This window comes from Tauraco erythrolophus, chromosome 5, assembly GCF_009769465.1.
Source record: "Tauraco erythrolophus isolate bTauEry1 chromosome 5, bTauEry1.pri, whole genome shotgun sequence".
NCBI lineage: Eukaryota > Metazoa > Chordata > Aves > Musophagiformes > Musophagidae > Tauraco > Tauraco erythrolophus.
In genome coordinates this window covers 19059303-19076723 of record NC_141469.1, presented here as the reverse complement: position 1 = coordinate 19076723, position 17421 = coordinate 19059303, and the positions used below count along the sequence as shown (strand labels likewise).

The window sequence follows — 17421 nt, the reverse complement described above, 5'->3', positions numbered from 1 at the left end:
TGTCAGTGGATGTTGCAATCACCAAAAAGTGTGTTTTGCGGTATGCTGTGAAGTAGAGATAGAAGTTAGCCTCGGATACAACTGGAGTTGTAAGACCTGTCTGTCTATCAATATGGAAGTGTAACAGAGTCTGGTACAGTCCAAGAGTGAGCCAGATTGACACATCATCCAAAACAGCCAGAGCTGCTCCTTCATCAAGTCAGGGGATTGCCAGCTGCCAGCCCCAGTAGCATGGCCCGAAATGGGAGCATGCACCTGTGTCCTTCCTACCCACCTGCGCATAGCACTGCTGCTGGGCCGCTTCTCCTTCATTGTAATTCTCGTCCATTCGTGCAAAGTTAAGCCAGCTCTGGTGCGAAACTATCTCGGTAACCTTGTGTCAGAGCTGGCTCTGTGAGCAGTGCTCAGGCTCCCAGTAGCTGGGTGAGTACGGGTCTCCCATTTGCTGGGCACAGCGTGAAAATGCACTGTGATCTGCAAGCCGGTCATGCTGACACCGAGAAGACAGTTCCTTGATGTCAAATACTATTTCGAGACACTGAAGTCTTAATGGAGGTGTTTGGTTTCTGCAATTCACTTCCCTGGCTGTTGCCTCAGGTTGCAAAATCCTGATGTCTTTATTACTCTCAAGAAGCTGTTGTTGGGGCAGCGTTGTAGCTGCGCAGCAGTTGTGCGCAGGTGCTCACTAGCTGCTGTGTGCTGGTTGGTGTTGCAGCACAAGTACTCCACCTGGAAGTACTGCATCCTTTCGTGTTTCACGAGACATCCTGTTAGTAACGCATAACGCTATTTTTGTAGCAACCACAGAGATGTAGTGCGGTATATCGAGGAGTTTATCATCTATGGAAGGGTTGCACAGCTAGTGGGTGAAGTGAGCAATGAACTGAACAGTGGGAGGGCAGAAAGGAGAAGGCAAGGGTAGTAACAATGCGATTAAATAGTTACTCAGGTTAGTTGTAGGCTGCTTCTCGTTCTTGAACAAAAACCCCTGTAGATTGCTCCGATCCCTGCCTGTAGAGCCAAAGGTAGCGATGTGGTTTCATTCCCTGTAAATCTTTGCATTACGTGTTTTTCCTAATAGATAAGAAAACACGGGACACTGTCTGAACTTTCATATTTGTGCCTTGATGAAAAAATGGCTCTTGTAAATTATGACACAGTAGAGATTTTCACACTTAAGTCTATTTGGTGCCAAAACTACAAAAACGTACTTTGCGCTGACATGTTCCTCATTAGTTTCTTTTAAGCCCCTGAGCAAACTGCGTATGGTGCTTGCTCCTCATGAGATGCATTCAGCATGAACATAATTCCTAACTTTCTGAGCTGTGTGAAGTATTGTGTTACTGTGCTGCTTTGTTTGGGAAGTTGGCAGGGAATGGTTGTGATGACAGCCACTCTGGATGGGGCTGGTGGATGTACACCTTGGGTACAGAGGTGATATTGGGCTTGGGGAGAAAATCCTGAGATAACTATTCCTGGAAAGGCAGTCAGGGTGACAGGCTACATTCATTTACTTCTTAGAGCAGCTATTATGTTCTTCAGGGTTTAAAACTTTAGGACCAGGAGCCAAGAAAAGTGTGTCTTGTGTGATTTCAACAAGGTGGTTCTGAATTTCTGAGATTAACCCCCATTAAAGTATTTTAACGTATGTTCAAGACAGAGGTCCTTGTCCATGTTAGACTTTCTTCCCATGTGTTTGTTGCGGTGCAAGCCAAGGCTTTCCCACACCCATTTGGGCTCAGCGGTGGTGCCAGAAGAGGCAGGGTGGAGGCTGCTCTCGCCTGCCAAGCCCTATCCCATGGCCGTGGTGTTGGTGCTCTGCTTGCCCCTGGGCTGTGGCTGAGCCCAAGAAGCTGGTACCTGGTGGTGATGGTGAGCGAGAATACAGGCAGGGGAACAGGGCAGAGGGGTTCCTAAAGACATAGCACATCAGGCAGTCTCTTTCTTTCGTTCGAAACCATGTCCCAGAGCTCTGCGGGAAAGACGTCTCGGTTGGTTGGAGCAAAATCCGATGTTTCAGGCAGAGTAGCACGGAGAACGGCTGGCAGTCAGAGCTCTCTGGCTGACCTCCTCGAGTTGTGAAAAGTCTTTTGGAGTGGTGTTGCTGTAAGGGGATATAAGAACTTCTGTAACTGGAAAGACCTTTGAAAAACCTCAGAACTACTTGTATATGGGTTTTATTTACTCTTCCCTTTATGAATTGTGATAGCTGTAAGGCCAAGACCTAATCCTGCAAACACAGTAAGAGCTTAGCTCTCTACAAGCTTCACTGAGATTACTGTTACTTGGGCAATGCAAGTATGCTTGCAGAAAAGGAGCAAGTCCTCACCGTGGTCTGGCTGCAGCACTCAAAGGAGGGCTCCTTGCTGTGGTACCGCCTCTCAGGTTTACAACTGGGTCGACAAGGACTTTTTTGGTAGATTCATATGAATCCCTCAAGTGTAAAACATCATCTGCATGTATCAGCAAAAATACTGTAAGCCACTTATCTCAATCTCTTTCCAGGAAATTACCGAATTATGGCTACCTCCCTTGACAGATATTGATACGCCTAGTACAGCAGAGCCTTCCAAATTTCCGTTCCCGACAAAGGTAAAACATTCTCTTTTTGCCAGGGCTTTCGATAAATTAGAAGAGAGCTTTCCAGCTCTTGCACGTGTGTTCGTCTGATTTTGTCCCCCTTTCACAGGTAAAGGCTGTTAGAAGAGATCATCTTTAGAAGTAGTCAGATAAATTACAGCACAATGGATCTCAAGTTGCATAACGGCCGCTCGCAATGCATTGTTTGACTGAGAATTAGATCAGATTGTGCTTCTGAGTAATTGGTTTTGAGTGGACTATATGGTAGCGTAATTATCTTTGCTCTTTTTTATTTTTTAAGCAAGCTTTGTGTTTTTAGACTGGCAAGATATTTGAGCCGGAGGGGGAATGAATAAGTAATGTTTCAATGACTTACACTTTGTTATAATCTGGGCTTCAAATGTGACTGCTTTTCAGAAACATGTTAAGCATCTCACCTCTGTTGCAGCACAAAAAACATTTTATCTTTATTGTCAACGAAAATATTTGCTGACTGTGCTAGAGAAGTGTTTGGCAGCTCTTATAATTTTTTTTTAATATTTCTTCAAAAATACACATACCATGAGTGTGCTAACAACACAATTTTGGTGCCAGTAGCACGTGTAATTTCTGTCCATGCTAAGCTATGTCAGGCCAGCTTAGACTATTGGACACTTCAAAGTCATACTTTGACAACTTAGTCAAAGTACTTGTTACAGTGAGTAACGTGGAAAACAAATCACGGATATGCTGCTATAAAGAGAGAGCTGATTCATTTATTCTGTTTGCACTTTGTCCTTTCTTTCTAGGAATCACAGCACGTTGGATCTGTAGCACAGAATCAGAGTAAGTAGGAATCCGAAGAAAAATCGCTGTTATGTGTGTATTGACAGATAGTTTTGTGTGTTACATGTTGAGGAGAACATCAAATGTTTACAGTGATTAAGGAGCACCATTTCCTGTGCTTTGTTGAACAGCGATGAATTTAGAAAATGCTTAAGAGGTTGTATACATGTGTTACCTAGAAATGAAGGTAGCAGTTCAGCAGAGAACAAACAGCATTTTGTTAGGAAACCCCATTTAAAGTAATGAATAATCTCAATGTCAAACAATTACTTCCTGGAAGAAACCGATTTTCTAATTGATGCTCAGAGACCATAAGGTAAAATACTACAAGTGAGGCAAATAAAACCAACTAATTCATTTTTGATTTACAGAAGAATGTGACGCACCGTCAGAAGCACGGCCTAGTTCTCCACCAGTCGCATCGTAAGTAACCAGACTCAGTTCCCATCTTTACTGTGCAGTTACTTAAAAGAACCTCTAATGAATTAAAATTTGGTTTACGTGGTGATTACGAAGATTAAGGTTTTATCAGTCTAATTTTTCTCAGAAAATTTAAATGCAGGGAATTTTCACCAAGAGAAACATTACTGTGTTGTGATTATAATTACTGTGTTAAAACCAAAACAAAGCTGAAGAAAAAAAACCCAACTATTAATGTACCAGATTGAAGGGTTTTTTTTTTCTCTTTTAGTGGCTACTTAACATCCTGTCACACTTAGTGGTGTTCAAACTGCTAATAATGCATTCAACTGGCATAAATTATAAGGATACAAAGCGAGTCTGATCTGTCCTGCATATTGTTTTGAAGCCTGTGAGGGCTAGTAAAGCGACAGCTATGAAAGCTGAAAATTAAGGGTGAAGTTTTAAAGCAATTGTATGATATAACTTTCTGCAATTGCCCAAGGAAAAGTCTTCTAAAAAGTGTTGTCTTAATTTTATTTTTATTAAAAGAAAACAACAACCGAACAAAAAAAAACTTTAATGTGGACTTTCTAAAAACTTCAATTTATATTCTACTAATGTTAGCTATTTACAAAGTGGAGTGAAGATGAAATTTCTAGAGCATTTTTAACAGTATTTATATATGTCTACTTTTCTTTGTGTATTTCTTCTTTTCCCCATCATGTTATGTTTTCCTCAGAAGAAAGCTTCTTAGAATTTGAGATTCACCGTAAGATGTTTATACATAATCACTACAAAATTTTTCCAAGGCTGGGAAGGAGTGCCAACTAATAAATTAATCACTCCAACAGAAAATTTCAAGTTGATGGATAAAAATAACTTGATAGTGTCCTTTTAGGTGAAAGTGGTTATCTATCTACGTTATCTGTCTAGTGGTTTTCTATCTAGGTTAATTATAGAAATTGCTTGAAAGCAGTTTTGTGTGTCTTTCCAGACTGGCCACCTGGCCAGATGGCAGCACTGATAGGTTCTGAGCCCTGAGTAACACAGAGAAATCTTTCCATGTCTGGAAGGCTAAAGTGTCCATGTGCAAGGCAATTGCTGAACGATTAAATTCCTGTCAGGTCATGTGATAGATAGAGATCTCATGTTACTCCATGATCTGTTGTTCCATGGAAGGCTGCGAACTACAGACTACAAAGCTTACACCTCTTGTTTTCCTTTTTCTTATCATGGACTATTTAATTTAAAAAACAAACAAACAACAAACTGGGCTAGGCACAAGGAAGAGGAAGAGCATCTCTCCATTTTGGTTGAGATTGTAGCATTTTGCACTCAAGCTCTGTAAGACCTTTTTCATGCTGTTCCAGTATCATGCAGAGGAGCCCTCAGTGGGTGGGAGCATGGGATAGTGTCTTGCTGAGCAGTCAGCTACTCCCTTAATCCATTCTTTGTTTTGTTCCTCCTTCTTCAACCCCAGCTTGCTCCTCCTGAACAATTTGTGGAAATTTTCATTGCACTGTTAAAAATACTAGTTTCAACTGCTCCAGGCTCTGCCTTCCTCATCAGCTTTACAACCATCGTCTTTGTTTCAGCTCTTCTCAGCTGCTTGTAAATAAAAAAAAAACTGTAGCACTTTAGTCAGTTTTCCAGGTGGCAGAGAGAGAAGAGACTTTTACTGTAGACAAGAATCTGAAAATACTCCTTTCTTAGCCTGAAAGTCCAGAACTGTAAGTTTGGCATGGTATGTAGCTCTGTCTGCAGCCAACATCCCCTCTCTGCTCAGCGTCCTTGCGGGCGCATCAGAGCCAGCGCTCGCCTACCAGGGCCACGTGTACCCGCGGTTGATGAAGGCAGTTGAAGCAGGAGGAACAGGGTGGCTTAAGTTTATGTCCAAAATGGAGTCGAGAGAGATTTGCCCTAGAACTTCCTCTATGTCTTTGCCGTGTACTGATGCATCCCTTCTTTTTTGTTTTGTTTTTGTTTTCATTTGCACAACAGGGCTTGCTTTCTTTGCTGTTCAAAGCACACGTGACTGTCTGAAAATTCAGCTGCCTGGAGTAGCTTGCTACAAAGTGTAGCTGGCTGAAAACAAACAGCGTTTGTGCTGGTTAATTAGAAGTTGAAATCCCAGTGCATCTGTGTGCCCAAATTAAGCATTGGTTTACAGAGCATGCAAAGGTTTCCCAGGTGGCTTTCATTCTTGAATACAGCCCCGAAGTTAGCACCTGGCAGTGCTGGAATTGAAGTAGCCCTTCTTTTAAAAGGGGAGATGCCAAGATGGTTCTTTAACTCTGCTGGCAGATAGGGAGCAGCCTGTGCTTTCAGGGGGGTTGTTTGGCAAGCAATATTAATTTTAGTGCTGCTTCTCTCACAAAAAGAGCTCTTTTTAAATAGCTTTACAGGGAGATTGATGGTGTGTTTATAAGCTGCAAATGAAGAGGTCCTGCAAATGAAAACTTGGCATCTATTAACTCCTGAGCTAATTAAAGCATTAAAATTACTCAAGCAGATTTATTTTCTTTCACTAGTCTATTTAACAATTTGTTGAAACCTTGTTTTAGGCAAAGTGTCTTTGTCTATCGTTGCAGAAGTATGACTCATTTCAAGTTAAGGTGTTCTTCCTTGATCTTAAATTGAACTTAAGTAGTTGCAGTGTTCTTTTATGCAGATGCATTTTATTTACCAGGAGCTGAGGTGAAAAAGGCAGTCCTTTTAATTACAAACAGTTAAATCAGATTTAATAGATGATCAAGGTAGTGTTTTCTTGCGTTATCCTCCTACCTCTAAAGGAAATGCATCTGTAATCCACAATTCTTAAAGCAAAGCAAAACAAGAAAAAAGAAAACGCTTTCAGAACTTTTCACATCCCTGGAATTTTGTTCATTATTACCTTTGAAGGACTACTTCCCCTAACAGGTTGGAAAAAAATTAAAAACAACTCTTTGAGATGCCAGTAGACATTTGGCCAAACTGCCCAGAAGTGTGAAGGGTGGCTGTATTGTTGCTGTTCTTCTTTTTGTTCTCCCTTTTTGTGTCTCATTGGACCGGCAGTGAGCTTCGGCTCTAGCCCGCACGTGAAGCTGGTGCGTGTAGGGTTGCTGCAGACTGCGGGCTGTTTGCCTTCTGTAGGAAATTCGGGGGCCTCATTGCCAAGGTGGTGTCTCATAGCGCTTCCCTTCAGTGTTTACTCTAAAAGAAGAGGCAAGAGGTGATTTCCACTGAGAAGGTGTGTGAGGAAATGAGGCAGTGAAAGCTGGGAGATGGGGGAGGACAATCACAGGGCAATGGAAAAGTCACAGTGCCTGAACAAAGAAAGCACATGGGTCTCCAAGTGTCATCAGACAGAGCCCTTGTGGCACCGAGAGCCTCTTCTGTATCAGTGAGGGGTACCTGGGGACCATGGGGTCAGTAGCTTTGCAGCAGGCATCACCTGTGCGGGAGGGGTTGGCTCTGTACTGGTGGACATATAGGAGACCTTTGGGGTTTCTTCATGCTCTCCTGCTCAGTGGACAAGAGCAGATTGATCACTTCTGGTTTGAGGAATTGTTGTTTGTTGTGAGACTGTGGCCAGCTTTGGCAGTAAACGTGGTCCTGTTGCAATAAAAGTATCTCCATGCGTGTCAGCTGCTTTGGTATGAGTGTAAAATAATTTGTCTAGTTAATGGGGATAGTGTTTAAATAAGGGAATCGCTTTTTTATTCCAAGGTTTTTACTCTGTTGTCATGGAATCATAAAAGCAAACTGCTCAGGGTCATTAGAAGTGACCTGCAGAGCTGTAATCTTTTTCACTTTTTTCATAATTTGACATGACGGCTTGAAAGAGTGTGAAGGTTTGTGTTTTCCTAACAAGCATCAGGAACACTAACCCTCTCCCGCTTTTCCAAGGTGATGTGGTTCACTGGGGATCTTTCATATTTGTTTTTTTTCTGTAAAAGGTGTTATCGTAAGAGGTTGAAGGCTTATTTTTCTTATTTGGGCACGAGAAAAAGTTTTTCACAGGGCGCCCTCAGTTTGAAACAAGGTTGAAATAAAAAGAATTTTTACCTGATTGATTAAAATCCCTGTCTCAATTCCCAAACTTTTTATCCTGGTTTTGGAATGATGCTTGTGTAATTTTCTGGATTGAGGAGTCGGTGTACAGCTAGTTTTGAGATTTGAATGGTTATGCTTTTGAATAGCGAGAGTTTTGCCTGTCTCTTTTCCAACTCCTTTTGAGATGCCTGCATGGTTGCCAAAGAGGGAGACAGCAATGTCGGAGAACTTTGGGTCCCTCCCCACAAGTCCTTCCCTTCCAGCTTTTTGAGGAGCTTGGTAACGCATTGAAATTGCATGCAGTAGTTACCACCTGCAAGCAGAGGACTAAGCTGTGCTTTCTGGAAAGGTTTTGCAGGCAGCCTGCTCTCTGCGCTAGCGATAGTAAACCAGAGGTCGTACCTCCGCGCCTGTAACTGCTTTGAGCATCTGAACGGCGCCGTGTTACGGTCACTGCTGAGATGTGCAGGAGCATGAAGCGCGTTGTGTAGAGAAGAAATAGGAGATAGGCTTGACCTTGGCGTTTACTTACGTGTGTGTGGTAGGAGACTTCAGGAGCAAAAAGAGAACCCCTGTGACAGAAGAAATATTTGCAGGCCCCGAGAGCAGAGAGTGAGAACACACACAGCCTGTGGAGCAAAGACGAAGCTCTCTGCCCCTTGGGGAGACAATAGCGTGCTGTAATAGCTCTTGCTGTACAAGGATCAGACTTCTTCCAACCCCCCCTGCTGTGTTAGTGTAGCCTTTGTTGAGGAGCAGTCTCTGCATGGATCTTGATCTTTGTTGTCTGTAGACGGCAGCCAATGATACTGACCTCCATTACAAAATGTCCTGAGATCAGTTGGAAAGCACAGAAAGATGCCTAGGTTGTGTGTTATCGTTTTATCATTCATTCAGGTAATGACAGGGTTTAGCAGATTGAGCATGCCCAGCGATCAGAAAGAATGTGGGAGGTTGGTTTCTTTTGGCAAGTGCAAACCAAGTCTTTTTCAGTGTCTGCTGCTTGAAAATGTGTCTGCCTTGGCTGATATTTATCTTCTGGTTGTCTTTCAGAATGCTTCCGGACGACCTGCAGCTCAGTGATAGTGAAGAGAGTGGTGACGACCAAGTCAGTTTTAGATGTTTTATACACTAGGCACACAGACATCCCTTTAAATCATCACGTCTTGTTGCATTGTTCTGAGTTCCTTAAGCTAACCTTTCCTCCCCCTCTCCTCTTTGTTTTTGTGAACAAAACAGGTTGTTGAAAAGCCACCTTCTTCACTTGCTTCTCCAAGGTACAGGTTTGTTCCCAAACTACTAGATAGACCAAATAAGGAGGAAAAACAAAACTACTTTTAATATATGGGGTAGATGGGTAAGGTTCTTGGTTTCTCTTGTAGATACAGGCTTTGGTTTCTAGATGCCTGAAGCTGTTGTTGAAAATTGGCTTTAGTTGTGTGGGGTTTTACAGAAAGCTCCAATTAGAAACTAATTAATCCAGGCATGCTGGATTTTGCCTGTGAACCAGAACTGTGTTTTCCCAACTGTTCACTTCTTTTCTCCTCTTCCCCTCTACCAGTATTTATGTAGATCACACTGGAGCTAATAGGATTTTCAGTTGTAGTAGTAATGGGTGAGGCGTGAGTCCAATTTTAGTTCAGAAGGAAGCTCAAAACAGCCAAGTGAGTGAAGAGCAGAAAAGGGTTAGGTAGACTCATTGAGGCTGTTTCAGCTCCTCCTGATAAGGCAACTGATTGTAAGCAGCTCCTGCCATGTATTGTTTACTCAGATGCAATATTTAAGGTCAACCGAACAGCCACATGCCAGCATTAGAGGAGGAAAGGAGGAGAGCCCAGAATTTTTCCTATAGGAGAGCAATGCCATATGTTTTGGCTTCATATCTATATTCTTTGAGCACAGGGTAATGGTCTACAAAGTCAGACTTGCAGAAGGGCACACTGATTCTTGGAATGATCTGCATCTCTGCAAGCTCTTGAAATAAGAGTGTTCTCACGATATCAGTCTGGATCAGCGAGGAGCTGACCTCCAAATTATACAAATGTGTTTATATTGATGTGAGAAACCGTTTTCAAAGTTTAAAAAAAAATAAAAAATCAACATTTTGATTTCATAAGTCCATTTCAAAACAAAAAGCAGCTGTGCATAAAAGTCATGGTGCTCTCAGGTCCATCCAATCCCATTGTCACTGCTGGAAGAAAACACTTTTGAGTAGGAGAGGGTGTTGCAAGAAACCACTGCTGCTTGACAGCAGCAGTTAACAAAACAATTAAGCATGTTGACCAAGTAACACAGATTAAATGAAAACTTAAGAGGGAGAATACAAAACCGAGAAACCATCCTGGATTGTATGTTTCTGTTAGCCTTTATTGGAAATTTTTCTTTTGAGGGTTGGGGCTTTCAGAAAAGTGCTTTCGGTTGTTTTTTAAACTTTGGTTGGCTAAATACAGCTTCATATTGTAGCAGTGACATCCTGCTTGCGTATTTGTCTGACTGGGTTGGAGTTGAAGTTTTTATTATTTCCTGAGGTTTTTTATTCTGGTGCTTTATCTTTTGAGTATGGCAATGTATTCCTTTGGCCTTCTTCCCTCTCCTCTCAGTGATAAAACATGGGGTTTCAGTTTTATTTTTGAATCCTGCCATGTCAATATAATTAGTAAGTAACCTTCATCCATGCTGCTTTCTAATTTTATCTCATGGTGGCCTTGCAGTGCCCTACAGTCCCAGCCCAAGAGTGCGGCATCAGCACATTCCAGCAGCTCGAAGTCAGGGAGCACCAGTGACTCAGGGAGCTCCAGTGACTCAGGGAGCTCTTCAAGCTGCTCTTCAAGCTCTTCAGACTCGGAGAGCACCTCAAGTGACAAGAAAGATAACAACCCTCAGAGAGAGAAAGCGTCAGCGCCTGAGGTGAGTGCAAATAAAATGTAGAGGCTGCTTAATACAGCCTCTTGCCTCAGACTCTCTGGATGCAATCAGGGTAGGAGACCTGAAATACCGTTGTCATTCAGGTGTCCCCGTGGCGTCTTCGCTACATCATCAGACTTTTCTTGCCCTTTGCTTTCCTTCTAGAGTTTGTCAATTAAAAAACCCGTAGTAACAGCATAATTAGACTTTTAAGTACCTACCCTTGAAGTGTTCCCCCTTCTCCTTTGACATCATTGTCTAGCAGTCCTGGAGGAATTAGTGCCTTCACTGGTGAGACACAAGCAGGGTGCGGATGAGAAGCATGGCTTGGCTGGGCTGTTTGTTTGAGGCCCATCTCTGCCCGCGCAGCTTTTCTGGGTTCTAAGGCTATGGGCTGCTTCAGGTTGAGACCAGTTTCCTGACACATGAAGAAGAGCTACTGCCTCCCTGCAGCTCCTGTGCATGCATGACAGATTCAGCTTCTCCCAGAGCGCAGCTGAAGTGATCAGACCTGCAGGAACGGCTGGAATGTGCTTAGACTTGCTTCTGTTGAGTTTGGCTCAGATAGTGCTACACTGGCATTTCTGAGGCTTTTATTGGGAAAGGCAGACAAACAGAACTTGGTGCCTTAAAGTTTCATAATTGAGACCATGCGTTTTTTAAAAATCTGCTGCAGGAGTGCTCATGTTCCATGGCTTCAAACAGTTAACTCCAGCTTGCGAAACATTCTCAGGCCAGTGGGAAGTGCATGGTTATATCCTATGGACTGCAACTGATGTAAAACAATCCGTGCTTTCTCAGAAGCGAGAGTTGGGACTGGGAAGAATCGGTGAGGGCGGGAGTGTAGCTGTGCTCCAATATTGCCCAGATAATGAGCTACACATTTGAGTGATGCTGACACATACGTCGTTTTTTCAGGGTGGGCCCCAGAGATTCATGCCCCTGATTTGCAGCTTCTGTTGTCTGTTTTAGGGTTAGTTGAGTTTGCTTTTCTCATAATTTTGTCAGACTACTGTTAGATTAGGCAAGACTTGTAGCCACCACATTACGTTATGTGACTTCAGAAACCTTCAGACCTCAGTCGTTGCTCATGTCTCGCTTGACCCAGAGGGAAGCGAGTGTTGGGTTGTGTAGGTAGAGGACTTGGAAGAGATTGGACTTCATGTGCTGACTGTACAATTTATTTTGGCTAAACCACAGGAGCCTGACAGCCTACCTGTCAGACTTCAACAAGATGTGATAGCTGGCACAGCTCCTCATCCATGTTGAAAGCAGTGCTGCGTGCAAATAACTTTCCAAAAGTGTGGCGAGGACAGCACCTAATCTGTTTTTACAATTGTTGCTTTTTTTGTGTTGTGTGATTGTGCAACAATGTTGGTTAGTGGCAAACTGAGTTGAAGCTTTCGCGTTAGGCTGATCTCTTACTGGGTGACAGGTAGAGCAGGGATCCAGGAGTGCTGTGCAACACATTTGGCTGATCCTGTGCAAAAACGAGGTCTGCGTTTCTGAAGTAAGTGTTGATGTGCACACACTAGAGCATCTCCACTGTCTCATAGTCTTTCCAGCTCTTCTAACAGTAAGGGGAAGTTTTACTGGGTTCTCGTAAGCTGTGCTAGGATGGAAATAGCCCATAAAGTTATCAGTCCTGCATCCTTCCTTTCTTTTTTTATCTGCAGCCTGACCCACCAACAGTGGGTGGTAATAATAATAAGTGGCAGCTTGACAACTGGCTAACCAAGGTGAACCCGCCAGCAGTGCCAACAGACAGTCTCGGCCAAATCACCCATGGAGATGGACACAAAGAGGGCAAGAAGCAGGAGCAGGACATCAGCAGCAATTCCTCCGACCAGCGCACAGAGCCGAGGGAGCCTTGCCACAAGAGCTCCGGCCAAGCAGACAAGACTTCTCAGGATGCTCATCTTCCAACCAAAAGCAACAGCCAGAAGTCTTCTGTGTGCACTAAGAAGGCTTCGCCCAAGCAGGCTGTGGGGATCAAAAGGCCCAGCAAGGCCCCGGAGCACCAGGGGCCCAAGAAAGCCCTGAAGTTGGAGAAGGACCCTAGTTCTGTTGAGGTCAGAGACCAGTCTTCCAAGGACAAGCTAAAAGTCAAAACAAAAGGGAAGCCAAAATCCAGTGACAGAAAAGACCCAAAGCTGGCACTGCAAGAGACCTGTGAGAACAGAAAGCACAAGAGCTCCCACCAGACCAGCACCAAAACCGTCTTGGACCCCAAGCTCGTGAAAGATGTTTTGCCGGGCAGTGCCCAGGACCATCTCACTCTCAGTCCCCTTCCTCAAGGTCAGGACACAACCCTCACCGAGACTAGTGGCCACAGGCCTGCCATCAAGACCAAAGAGGATGTTCACAAGGAGAAACTTCCCCTGCCTATCAAGGAGAAAAAGTTGCTCTCACCAGAGAAGAAGTCCCCTACCCCTCAGTCCCTCAAGGTGAAAATAGATCTCTCTCTCCTGTCAAGAGTCCCTGAGCACCCCAGGAAAGACAGTCAGCAGGAGAAAGCAGAGACCAAGGAACTCCCTGATGAAAGGAAGAAGGAGTTGAAGAGGAAAACCACGGATGCTTCTGACAAGTCTCTTCAAAAGAGGAAGGTGAGAAGGTTAGAGGTGGAGGTGGGTTCGTACAAGGACCAAGGTGGTGTTAGGGAAACCCATGGGGAGAGTTCATTTCTGCTTCATAGGTTGGGAGTGGACCCATTACACTCCTCCTAGAAAGATGTTATCAAACTTCTAAAGGGCACGTCTATCAAAACTGTCCACAGATGTTTCTTGTTCATCATGAAGCCCCTGCCACGCAAATGAAAAGCCCTGTAAGCTGTCTAACAAATGCTTTGGTGTTTTAAGACTTTTTGCTGTGCTTACTTGAAATATTAGTTTTCTCAAACAACACAACCCCAGCCCTCCCGTATCAGAGGAGCTTTTGGCATCAGGCTGTGTCAGCCCCCTGGTAGCGTCTGTGGGTTTCTCCAGCTTTCAGCCCAAGCAGAGCTTTGAAGGGCTGCGGTGCCCTCTCCCCCTGCAACCCCTTTAAAAGCAGCACAGTATCTGAAGCACCTCCCAGACTGCAGCCATCTGCGCTACCCGTTCGATCCGTGTTGTGGGAGAGCACCTTGCCTGCAGTTTGAGGGGGTGCCCAGAGGGAGAACTCATCCAGGCCTCCTTGGTCTGTGGTTTTTGGGTTTTTTTTTTCCATGTATGCACCTTCTGCTGCCTTTAGCCATGCAACCTCAGTCTGAGTAGTGTAGTCTTTTCCTGTGTGGAGTCATTTATTTCCATGAAACTGTCATGATTGCTTGCTTACACAGAGAGGAATGAATTCTGCAGGTGTGAGCTGTGTTATTACTAGGGGTGGTGGCAGCAGTCTTATGCCTTCTGCTTTTCCATAAACGCAGACTTTTAACTGAGCCAGGTTCACTGATAGTAACAACCATCACTAAGCCCTGCTTTGGTTCTCAGCGGTTGGATAAACATGTGGAAAACTTCTTTGGTGTTCCCTGGAGCTGCTGTGGTGCTAGCAGCGATGCTCATGCTTCAAAGATGCATGTTTCCAGTAAGGGGCTTTCCAGAGACCCCTTTGCAGAGTCCTTCAGCTTTAATAGTTGCTTTCCCTTGGATTACAAGTTAGTCCTTCATGTAACTGAGATGGTAGTTGCTCGCAAGTGTTTTTTGGAAAGCTTAACTCCTAAAGGACACTGTGACTATACTGGTTCAGCTGCACAAAGAGTTGACTGCAGGCCGTATGGTGAATGGGTGTTCACTGTGGGTTTTTCAGTGCCTGTAGACCTTTTTGGTCCTTCTCACAAAGGAGATGGCTTAGCACGTATGGGTGAATAACCTTGGTTTCCCCGTGGGTTTCGTTTAGTCTTGTCACTTCTGAACTTCCCATAGTTGTGGGGGAGAATTGAGAGAGCAGGGAAATGGTGAAGAAACTTGAGAGGCCCCGACAGTCCCCGTCTTGCAGAGCAGTAGGAGAAGGGTAAACAGGTAGTAAATCCGTGTTCTTCTGGTTGTCTCAAAGACCCAAGAGAAGAACTATTTGATGTTAGACCTATCTTCTCTTGCAGTCTGAGTGTCTGCTTGCAGGAAAACCCACCTCAGAGCCTCACCATCGGTACTGTGTCAGCGGGCATCAGTGCCCTTGGAGGCTCGGGCTTCATTGCAGCCAGCTAGGTCAGGTACAGCTGTCAGACGTGCTTTGTGGCAGTGTGGAGTTCAACCTGAGAAGCTATTTAAAGGACGTTATCCAGGTGCTGGAGCCTTGCCCTGAGCACACTGCCAGAGACAGAATCTGAGGCAAGCGCAACCCTCTGAGCTCCATCAGAGTGACATAAACCTGGATGTGCTCTTGGGAGAGAGAGAAAGGCCAGGAGTGCTTTTGGCTACCACCAGGCACACTATGGGTAACACTGACTGATGGGTGCAGTTTTCTTGGCTTGTGGCGAATTATTCTGAAGTTTTTCTTTCAGATGAGCTGGTGATTTGCACGCTTCATATTGTAAGATCTATGGAGCGCAATTAAAAGGTGTTATTACCCCTCTGCCTTAGTGTTCTTGTTCTTCTGGAGGACAATGGCAGCGATTTTAACTGACTGTTTAAAATTTCGCTTATATTAGGTCCTTGTTAATAAAACCAAAAGCTCCTGCACACCTGGGGCATCTGAGTGATCTCACTGTCCTGTGAAAGCCATTTTACCCTTCCCTTTGATAAGGCGTGTCACAAACAGAATTGCTTGCAGTTCATGACTTTGCCAGGAGGAATCTGAACACACTTCTGTACAATTCATACTGAGTAGGAAAAAAAAAAGCCCATCCAGAATAGTTGAAATGCTTATGTTCTTCAATGGATGTGCCTTAATTTTGATTACTATTGGCAACGAAAGGTTTAGCAGTTCCATCCCCACCACAGCAAAATAATTAATATATCCAAGCAAAAGTAGATAAAATGTCATTTTAGGATACTTGTCGGTAAGCCTGAAATCTATATCCACTGTGCTCTGGGTTTCTACTTTGTCAGTACCAATATCTTATCTTTTTTTTTTACATGAATTTTCAAAACCTGAGTGTTTTTTTTTTTCTTTCTTCCTGTTAGAGGGAAGTGGAGGACGAGATTGATAGGAAGAAAATGAAATCAGAAAAAGAAACAAAATCATTGCAGTCTTCAGCTAACAAAGACTCTGATAAATTGAAGTGAGTATCCAGTGGTGGGATGACAGAAAATGCGTAAAACTGAGTCTTCCTTAAAAAGGTTAAGGTGAAGAACTGTGTCCCCTGTCCTTATGAGTTTGTAACATAATGTGCCTTCTGAAACTTAATCTGCCTCAGATTTATCTTTACACCTTTGAACCAACCATGTGGCTATGGGAATGTAATTTATTCACCTTTTTATATGTTGCAGATGTGAAGTGATACTTGGGTGTCACTTTATCTTCCTCTCCCTTCTTAAAGCTGAGGATTATGATTCATTCTAACCATTCAAGCATAAGTTGATGTTTCAGTGGCTGGTCGTCCTCCCATACTTGGTTTACACTACTGCAACAGCATTGAACATTGTACCATTTGTCAAACTTCTAACAGTTGAGATGGGAATGAAGACTTCACCATTTTAAACATGAACTTGTCCATCCTGCAGCTTATATTGCTGCAGGCTCTGATCCATATGTTACACGTAGCTCAAAAAATCTGCCTGTGCTGCGAGAAATTTAATTGCCAGTTGGGCCTGTACCACTTTTCCTTCTAAGTCGGTAGGCTACTATTTGTGCTGCTGTCTTTCAGATCAGATGCAGGAAACAAATTTGTGCAAAATTATATGTTGTTTGAGTTGCAAACACTGTGGTAGACTGCCTGCCTGCAGGGATGCAGGAATCATTTCCCCTTCTCCAAACTTGGAGAAGGTTCCTCAGCAGTGGTAATCTGTCAGCAGATGATTGCCCTAGATGATCTGGGAGGCGGCAGCTGTTCTGTGGGGAGTAGCTGTGTTTGTTCTACATGATGATAGTTTAGGGGCTTCAGGGGATGGCAAGAGAACTTGCCATCTAGTTGAAGATGTCCCTGCTTATTGCAGGGAGGTTGGACTAGACCTTTAAAGGTCCCTTCCAACCCAAACCATTCTATGATTCTGTTCTATGATTCTAGGTAAGACTTGAGAGTTCAAGTATCAATTATTTCTACTCTCATGAGAAATTGAATTAGCCTTAAAAGGCTTTTAAAAAGGGAGTTGGACTCAGTACACAATCTTTAAAGTTCTTTTTCAACCTAAGCCATTCTATTAACTTCTGTTTCTTTGCCCGTCTTCCTTGTTCTGGGTTCTACTGTCATACTTATTTTTGGGAAGTTTGTGCTCTTGCTGCATGGGAAGCAGCAGAAAGCTTTTTATCAGATTCATGATACTTGACATGCGTTTAAAGCTCTTAGTCTATGTAAAGTGAGAAGATGATGTGAACACATTTTGCACATGGAGAAACTGAGGTGCAAACCAGCTGAGTTGCTTGCTCAGACTCCCACCGCAAACAGGTGAAATAGCTGAAAGTGTGGCCCAGATGTCGTGACTCTCGCTCCTGCGACTGAGCAATCATGTCCACAGCAGAGTGTGTTCTGGCAGCCTCTTGGGAAAGGATGTTGCACTCAGTGTAACTGCACATCCGTAGGTTTTGACTTGGGGATCA

General features: G+C 43.8%; 1 protein-coding gene across 5 annotated transcripts in view; it reads left to right on the top strand.

Moving 5' to 3' along the window:
- AFF1 (ALF transcription elongation factor 1) overlaps positions 1 to 17421 on the top strand; it is a 108014-nt gene that overhangs the window by 65879 nt on the left and 24714 nt on the right. For all 5 annotated transcript variants that reach the window (XM_086612455.1, XM_086612454.1, XM_086612456.1 and 2 more), the window contains exons 5-12: positions 2506 to 2592; positions 3369 to 3405; positions 3777 to 3828; positions 8896 to 8950; positions 9082 to 9119; positions 10554 to 10749; positions 12423 to 13352; positions 15849 to 15946. In XM_086612455.1, the coding sequence (XP_086468581.1) occupies positions 2506 to 2592; positions 3369 to 3405; positions 3777 to 3828; positions 8896 to 8950; positions 9082 to 9119; positions 10554 to 10749; positions 12423 to 13352; positions 15849 to 15946 (1493 nt within the window). The remainder of the gene's footprint in view (positions 1 to 2505; positions 2593 to 3368; positions 3406 to 3776; positions 3829 to 8895; positions 8951 to 9081; positions 9120 to 10553; positions 10750 to 12422; positions 13353 to 15848; positions 15947 to 17421) is intronic.